General features: G+C 40.7%; 2 protein-coding genes and 1 long non-coding RNA gene across 7 annotated transcripts in view; 2 read left to right on the forward strand and 1 right to left on the reverse strand.

Moving 5' to 3' along the window:
* The window catches only part of LOC311129450 (inactive histone-lysine N-methyltransferase 2E-like), a 38,518-nt gene extending 35,213 nt beyond the window's left edge, over nucleotides 1-3,305 (reverse strand). For all 5 annotated transcript variants that reach the window (XM_084161738.1, XM_084161737.1, XM_084161736.1 and 2 more), the window contains exon 1: nucleotides 2,561-3,305. The gene's annotated coding sequence lies outside the window, so the exon portion shown is untranslated. The remainder of the gene's footprint in view (nucleotides 1-2,560) is intronic.
* Nucleotides 3,306-5,066: 1,761 nt separating this feature from the next.
* On the forward strand, nucleotides 5,067-6,832 carry LOC311129453. Its single transcript, XR_014613279.1, has 2 exons — nucleotides 5,067-5,673; nucleotides 5,934-6,832. It is a non-coding gene; the product is annotated as an uncharacterized lncRNA (long non-coding RNA).
* A 487-nt stretch (nucleotides 6,833-7,319) lies between these two features.
* LOC311129452 (NADH dehydrogenase [ubiquinone] 1 beta subcomplex subunit 2, mitochondrial-like) lies at nucleotides 7,320-8,690 on the forward strand. Its single transcript, XM_084161741.1, has 4 exons — nucleotides 7,320-7,489; nucleotides 7,863-8,007; nucleotides 8,162-8,262; nucleotides 8,581-8,690. Exons 1-3 carry the CDS (start codon nucleotides 7,404-7,406, stop codon nucleotides 8,234-8,236), a joined length of 306 nt encoding a protein of 101 aa, XP_084017867.1. The 5' UTR covers nucleotides 7,320-7,403; the 3' UTR covers nucleotides 8,237-8,262; nucleotides 8,581-8,690.
* Nucleotides 8,691-8,783: the final 93 nt, after the last annotated feature.

Consider the following 8,783-nt stretch of genomic DNA (forward strand, 5'->3'; position numbering starts at 1 on the left):
CCCCATAAAATATAATTGATGTTTCATGAACCTACCATTCTACCATAGTGAGAGAATGGGTAGCCTAATGATAGTGAGTTATGAGATATTAAAAATGTCCTTTGTTGCTTTCTAACTTGCTGTGTGGCTGGATAAATTGAAAGACAAACACATTAGTTAGACTAGTAGCCTACTTACTGTTAAATGTGGTAACTTGGTCCAACTTGTCAGAAAAGGGTGGGAATGTTTAGTGTTGGACAAAGCATGAGGTCAAATTAGAGTGGGGGTGTCAATAAACCTAATTGTTCTTTATACAAAGTGCAGCATCCTATTATGCAACTCCTCAATATGACAACCTGACAATAACATAGTCAAATTCAGCAACTCTGACCTACTGTTTATTGCGTTGTTGTAGTAGTATCTGTATATACATCCTGCATACTCTTCAAATACAATGCACCACGAAATTAGCAAAGATATGTGATTGAACGACATGAGGGGGGAAACGACTAGCTAACTAGATAGTTGGCCCGCGAATCTCAAACTATTATGAGCAGACACATTAATTTTTGTATTAAACGCGGAAATTGCCATTCTTTTAAATGTACGACAGAAAGCAGTCCTTATTAATCTATCGTATTGTGCACTAGCTTGCCCGTGAGTGTGTCGGCGCTGCAGTCAGCTCAGCCGATAGGGGTGTGGAGGGCTGAACATAGCTATTAAATTACCACAACATCAAGCCAAGCCGCCATTTTCATATCGCTTTTCTAAGGACAGCGAGAAAACCGTGTAACTGGGGGACCCTCGCCACGAGAAGAAAATCCCCAAGAAAGCAATCAATCGTCTGTTTCACACATTCTTAAGTATCAAATCTGTCGATACCGTCTGTGTAGTTATTATTAGAAAAAGTATATCTCGTCGATAATTTAGCCAGCTTGTTAGCTAAAACTAGCCATGCTAGCTAGCTGCAATGGCTTTCAAAGCTACAAAACGTTGGCTAGCGCGTCTCGGCAAAGGAACCATTTTCTCAAGCTACGTAACTAGCGGCTAACAAATTACATCGGGCAGCTTCGTCTTTAAAAAAAAATGCCAGGTCACAAATATACATAAGTTAGTTACTGTATAAACATTTGAAGCTTGTACTACTACCAGACTGCTACATTAGTTGTTCACGGTACTTAGCGAGCTAATATTAGCGTTCGAACTGCGGTAAACGTCGTTAGGCTGGCCAACGAGGGCTTGGACCTGGAAAGATTAGCTAGCTAAGCTAGTTAGTAAGGCAACTTGGCACATCCTGGTGTGGACAATGCTCAATGTTAACACACTTACTGAATATACATTCTCGCAGTTAATGATTTCCCTTTGAAATAACATTGAGGCAATCTGTTGTAACCAATCGCACAGTTTAAATGGCCATAGAGGCTACATTGTTAGAGGCAAGATTCCCCGATTTGAGTATGCTCCCCTCCCCCCACGGTTGCAGCAGTTAAACTACATACCCTCTGAATCTAAATTAAGGGATGCAATGCATTTGTCAGCTAGTTAGCAACAAAATAGAATGGTGGGAGTTTATTGGCCCAATAGCCGTTTGTTCATCTCGTGACTGATGAGGCCTCTAGTTTTATATATTAAAAAAATGTATTTACACAATTGTGGACATGCGATTGAACTTTCATCAGAAATATAATGCAACTACAATTTCTAGAGATACGTTGTCTTTAGTTATCTAGCTGTGTATGTAAACAAAAGCCCTGTCGATGCCCTCTGCGCAACACCACATTTTGTGGACTTGCTGGCTAGTTATTCATAAACGGAAATAACCCTTCCTTGGATCAACAAGAAGCGCACTTCCAACCACATGAAATCTGTAGCTAGCTAACGAGCACGGATGTGTTACGCCAAGCCATTCCAACAAATACTGCAATACAATTCATGGTTTACTTGTTCTGTAAGTACAATTTTACCACTAGCCTATTGCATGGGAAACTGACCATCCTTTGGGGGCTGGTTGAAAAAGAGAGCGGGGTAGTTCATACCACCTAGTTAGCTAACTAACGTTACGTTTGACTGCAACAGCATACTGACATTGCAGGTATAGTTAACTAGCCAAAATAGTTCATGTTTGATAAAGTATTGCTTCCCTTTCTCTTCATTAACAAACAATCACATTTAGTTATTCAACTGCATTAGCTAAGTAAGCTTGCTAACGTTTCAGAAGCAGACAGTTGAATCTAAAATTCAAACGCGCTAACGTTGGCTAGCTCACCAATGTCTAACTATCAAATGCTAATAGTTGCTAGCCAGTTAACACCAGCTAACGTTACACCAACAAAACAACTCTAATTCAGGACTAACACATTCTGAAAAAGTAGCTCACTTATATTGAAAACGGATTTGATACCAGAAAGCTAGTTATTATAAACTTCCATCTATCTACAGCATCAGCATCCACGTAGCTAACGTTACTAGCTACTGTAGGTAGCCATGAGAAACCAAGTTGGTAAACTGGCTAGCTAGACTAACTTAATGAGCTCTTGAAACTAAGACAACGTATGAGGTAGTTTTAAAGCGTTTTACTTACCGTTAAAGTCCACTGTAGATACCCTGAATAAAGAAACAGGGACCTGGGTGAGACCCCCGTCGCTAGAGCCTCGCTCTGCACAACCAAAACAATAGCTACTTCACTCCACACTGCGGCTCTATAAGGTTTTAAAATGTTTACACTGATAACATTCTTCTTGAGACTCCCCCTACTGTAATTAATGTTATTTGGTAGTTATTGGAACCCAATAATGACAGTCAGTTCCGAACCGTTAAAATTGTGTCTTACCTACGCCGACTGTTGGAAATTAGATCCCCTCTACCCTGTCTCTTTTCCCTTTGCAAAAATGGCGGCCCTGGCAGGACTGTCGTGACTCCGCCTCCTCCAGCCCCATCAACCCCTAACCCGAGCCCCGCCCCTACACTCTCCGGGGTCCACTAGCCCAAGATTGCAGGGGCGCCGTTAAAGGAGAGTTGGCTACATGCGCGTTCACGCGTCCGATGCCCTGCCTGTTCTGTAGTTTTGTGTCTGTAGTCCAAATCTTGCCACTGTCTGATGCCACTATGCAGGATTTATGTGAGTTCAGTTGCAACGAGTTGGTTCTAGAAAATGACCTATATATATTTATAAACTGGGTGGTTCGAGCCCTGAATGCTGATTGGCTGACAGCAGTGGTATATCAGACCATATACCACGGGTATGACAAAACATTTATTTGTACTACTCTATCTATGTTGGTAACCAGTTTACAATAACAATAAGGCACCTCGGGGGTTTGTGTTATATGGCCAATATACCACAGCTAAGGGCTGTATCCAGGCACTCCACGTTGCGTCGTGGTTAAGAACAGCCCATAGCCGTGGTATATTGGCCATATACCACCCCCTCGTGCCTTATTGCTTAATATATATATATATATATATATATATAAAATAAAAATAAGTCCTCTTGCTTATAAACCTAATTTATACAATATGATCTCCAAACTTCATTTATAGTCATACGTTCAACAACTCATTAAAAATTAATCCATTGCCATGAATAGAATAATATACCTCTTTATTGTCAATTAAAAAATTTCATAAACATTTACATTTTCCTTCAACTGCTTGAAAGATCAAGCAACATGGTGCAACACAAAATTACAATACATGACAGACAATATATTTTTCCCTCCACAGATGCTGTCATGAAGCGCTTCCCGGATGCAACAAAGGGACAAGTGGGAACGGCTTAAAACAGTAAAATGGCTGAATTGAGAAGCAATGAGAGGAAAAAAAAAACATTAATAGGATTCAATTACATTTTTTGTGTTTTGTGTCGTTTTTTGGTTCTGTTTTATTACCATAACTAAAAGTATCACTGAAATAATGCTCCGTAACACATATTGTTAACATGTATTGTCACGTATAAGGGATGAATATGTAATAAACATTTGAATACTATGTGTCACACATATATAAGCATATAATAGTCCTGTGTAGCTCAGTGGGTAGAGCATGGCGTTTGCAACGCCAGGGTTGGGGGTTCGTTTCCCACGGGGGACCAGTATGAAAAAAATTTATGCACTCACTAACTGTAAGTCGCTCTGGATAAGAGCGTCTGCTAAATGACTAAAATGTAAAACAATACAAGGCATAGCCTAAACTCTCATGTACATAGTTCTGTATATAGTTTTTCTTTTCAGCTCACGTGTTTTCTTTTCAACATGTATCTGAGAACAATTTGTACACTTTGATGTGTGAGGGTGTAAATTAGGGTAGTCAGTGCTTGACTTGGGCAGAATTTACCGGAGCTGAGTACCGGCACCTCAAATGTTCTACTGCTTGAGATCCTGCACCTCCTATAGAATATTAGCTTAAAAGTATTGTGGAACTCCTGCACCTAAATATAAACAGTACCCAAAATGAGTACTGGCACCTACAGTATTTCAGTCCAAGTCAAGCACTGTGTGTGTGTGTAGTCAATGCTGTGCATAGTGTGTATAGTCAATGCTGTTTCTTAGCAGCCAAGGACAAAGTCCTGTTGCTTTTATAACTTCCTCTCGAGGAACTTGTTGAATTGTCAGCCCTTTCCCTCCTGTTTCCCACTTCTCTTAACTGCAAAGCAATCTGATGTGCTTTTGTCAACCATATGACCATGATGTCTGGCACAGAGACATACCCTGTTCTATATCTATGGTCTGGCATCTCACCACCGCTCATGTCACAAAGATTCCTTCATTCAAGTGCTCTTTTCACTTTTATAGATGATCCTACTGCAAAATGTGAAACTTTATTAAAATAGTAAAACAAAAATAGATATTCTATTGTCACTTTGAGGTCCATGACATGCCTTTTGTATCTGCTACAAATAAAACAAACTCATGAATTGCAATTATTAGGCCCTAGTTACCAGGGCCTACCAGGGCCTACCAGAGTTTGAAATGAGTATCTAAATCTGCTGCCCAACTCAGTAGGAGGAAACATATCTTATGTAACCCACTTATACAAGAGCCCATGCTTTCATTTAACTGAAGGCATGGGGGGGGGGCAGGTAATACTGACCAAGTAATAACACAATCTACAAATGCATGCATAATGTGCTATTGTTACCAAGTACATTTCGCTCATAATTGCTGTTACAGTATTCCAGTCTTCCAAAGAAACTGTACTATTCTTATGAATACATGTTACATGTAGGCCTAGCTCAATAATACTCAGAACAATGCGTATAGGCTACAATGAAGAGGTCAAGGCAAACTGATCGTTGCATGTGTAAAGTAAAATGTCTCCATGTCCAATTTTCAGAGTATTTCATGCACACAGATGAATTTTCTTCAGGCAAAAGAGGTGCGTTCAACTGTGCAACAATGTATCAAAAAATCCGTTGGCCATCAGTGTACGTGTCGTTCGAATTAAGGCGAAGATACAGTGGCTCCTGCGAATCTCCCAGTCCAGTCATTGCCTGTTCACATCACATTACAGTTCGACCTCCCTTCCCCCACTGAGATCTAGCCAAACCGCAACGCCGCGCGCACGCGTAATACCGAAATTGAACTCGCAGTTTGCTCGGATTTCTCGTCTGTTGGTTGTATCAGATCGTCTTGACAGAGTAGATGAGCCTTCATAACTGCTACACCTACAATCCTTTTCGGAAACCTTATAGCGAACGTAGGTGATATTGTACAGCAGTCGTTGGGCTATAATACGGTATATATATATATATTTGTACTTGATTCAGAGTGTAGGGTTTTCATTATTACAATATTTTGAGACGTTATCAAGAAGTAGCCTAGTTTCCGGGCAGTTTGATTGGGATGAGATTAGGTGGTAAAATCTAGGGTTAACTCGTTTTCGCAAAATGGCGTTCTTGTTTTGATAGATTGACTTTGCTCTCAACCAATGATGCATGAATTGGCCTGTTTTTGCAGAAATGGTTGGCTTCTGATGACATCATTCGGACTTCGGTTGTAGGCGGGTTCTGAGCTGTGAGGGGAGAGTGGCGCAACCGGAGAACTTGCAGAGCCAGGCGCCATTAGAGATGAGTCAAGAAAAACAATACATTGAAATGTAAGATAAATACGGGATGAGCAATTTATTACTGTTCGGCGATAGGAATTACTCAAATGAACTCGCCATTCAACGTATTGTATGGAGAAAGCTATAGATCACTTTGCGTAGTTTTGTGAAATTGCAACAACGTAGCAGTGGCAAATAAGATGGCGCCTGCCGTTAACGTTCATGCACGTGCATAAAGCGCACTCCCGAGATGAATGCGGAAAGCATCGTTTCTAAACCGTACTGGCTTGGCGGAAAGTCTTGTTTGGTATTTCCTGTTTTGGCATTTAAACCGAGGATGCAGACTGACGAGCCATCTTATCTACATAAGTCGAAGGATGAATGGAAAGTAACGGTCAATGTCTATAAAAATGTAAAAGTGGCCAACAAAAGCTGAACTGAACACTGGCATGAAAGGGAAGAAACTTCCTTTTCTGCAGGACTTTAAAGTAACAATTATTCGATTACAGCTGGATACATTACAACTGATGGAACGCGAAGTTAATTGAACCTTTGATATTTTAGTAAGATTTTCCTTACGGACAAAAGCAACTGTCAAATCACTTAGCTGTTGATAGGGAGCTTAGAGCTTGTCCGCCATGTTGTCCCACTCGGTTCTCTTATTCATTAATCAGTAAATGGCGCACAGACTCTTCACAATTACCCCAGAGAAGAATTGCTCTAGTAATTTAAATGCTCATTAACTATTTGTACCAGTTATGCCTGTCTTTTGTCACTTGATTATTCATTAAACCTGACTGCCGTCATATAATTTCCTTTCCACCAGAATTTACTATATTGGATGCAAAACAAATGCACTCCATTTTCTACTACTATGCTACTGCGCACCACTCACCCATGTCATGGAAGACATAAACATCAAAGCAAAGGAAGGAGATGCATGACGTTCCAACATAAAACCTGTAATCAAGAGGAAGGAAATTGGAATGACCACCAACCGTCCTTGCTCAATTGTCAGTTTCTGATCGTTGGCACAGAAGCACGCATGCATTAATTCACAATACAATCTTCCAGGTCTGGAAAGCAGCATTACATTTTCAAATGTATGAAAAAATACAAATTTACCCCATTATTTACTATACGATTCACTTTTAATTAAGAGTTACATACATAGATGCATAAAAAAAAAAGTAAACTTCTGTAACTACCTAATATACACATAAATATAAAGGGCTTTGTCTCCATCTAGTGTGCAAAAGTGGAAACGACACCAGTCGATAACTTATCTGGACCAATCATAGCGCTCGTTGTTGGTAGGTCGCCCTCTGTGTCAAGGTGGAACGACATTTTGAGAAAACAACACTGGGGAAAGATAAAAAACGATGTCTTCTTTAGGAAGGGCCATGGGTGTCCTTAGGGTCGGGACGCAGCTTCTTACACGTGGACCTCTGAAAAGTGTAACCCGAAAGTAAGTAACGTTACTGGTGTTGTTATAATGTAAACGTTAGCTAACAGCTAGGTGCTAACTTCGTAAGGTTGACTTCAATATCGTCCTTCATAACTAAAGAAAGCTTCATTCACACGTCAGCTGAGTTGTACACATTCGTGTTCACATGCATCACTGTCTTCTTAACTATAAACAGTAACATTAGGCTACAGTTTATGACTAGCTAACGTTAGCAGTCTGACAATAGGCCTACTAAACAGGTGTCCAGAGGGAGGCACCATGATCAGATGTTAACCCACTGGTTTGTTGGGTTTCATCAAATGTGTAGAGCGTAGCTACATTATACTGGTATAAAGTGAGTCTCTCAGTGCTCTGGTTTTCTGTTTCCTTTCAGAGCTGGTGGTGGACCACACATAGAGGCCCAGTACAGGCAATTCCCACAACTCACCAAGAGCCAGACGTTCCAAGCAGAGCTCCTCAGCAGTGCCATGTGGTTCTGGATCCTGTGGCACTGCTGGCATGACCCAGATGCAGTAATGGTGAGTTAAATGTAGATTAGGCTCCTAATCATAGCTATGCCTGGTATGTCCTGTCCCATCTAGTTTTGACGGTTCATAGACGAAAGTATGGAGACAAAGCCGGTGTCTGTCAGGCAGACTTAAAACCCCATGATGCCTCTTCTCTCTCTCTCAGGGTCACTTCCCATGGCCTGATGCATCCGCATGGACAGATGAGGAACTGGGGATCCCAGCTGACGATGAGGAATGAGGTGCTCTCCACCCCACTGACTCCAGGTGTGCCTCGTCCTCTACACTACTGTACTGCTGCATCAGTGTTCTCAACCACAGGATCAGTGACAATGAGAATGTCTTGTCTTCTGATGAAAGCTTGTGTTCATCACACAACGGAGTCATACATTGATGGGAAATTGAATTATTATTGTTAGTACAGTAATGCAATTGTGTAGGCTATTGTTCAAGCACTATAGCCCTTCTGTATCAGGATGTCAATATGCCCATTTCAATTAGGTTCTTTACCGTAGCAGTGGCATTGTTTGAAACCATAGGTGTAAGTATATTCTAATATTTATTCTCTATTTCTTGCATTTCTAGACCTTATGTGGGCCCGGTTGCTACCCAAGTCTACCTGGAGGTCACAAGGGTGTCCCGAGAGGCTTTGTTGTACATAGACCAACAAATAAAATTCAATTTATCCTAACACATATCTTTGGGGTGTGTACATATGGAACTCAATGACTGTTTTTGAATGTGTATAATAACTAATTTTTAGTCCTAGTTTTGTGTAAAAAAAAAAA

The sequence above is a fragment of the Coregonus lavaretus genome (assembly GCF_964263955.1).
Source record: "Coregonus lavaretus genome assembly, chromosome: 5".
Classification (NCBI taxonomy): Eukaryota; Metazoa; Chordata; class Actinopteri; order Salmoniformes; family Salmonidae; genus Coregonus; species Coregonus lavaretus.

Excerpts from the sequence above, each read along its gene's own strand:
- LOC311129452 (XM_084161741.1), top strand. The coding sequence starts at position 7,404 with ATGTCTTCTTTAGGAAGGGCCATGGGTGTCCTTAGGGTCGGGACGCAG. Across the intron at positions 7,490-7,862 it reads CTGAAAAGTGTAACCCGAAA|AGCTGGTGGTGGACCACACA; the intron begins GTAAGTAACGTT and ends GTTTCCTTTCAG. Across the intron at positions 8,008-8,161 it reads ATGACCCAGATGCAGTAATG|GGTCACTTCCCATGGCCTGA; the intron begins GTGAGTTAAATG and ends TCTCTCTCTCAG.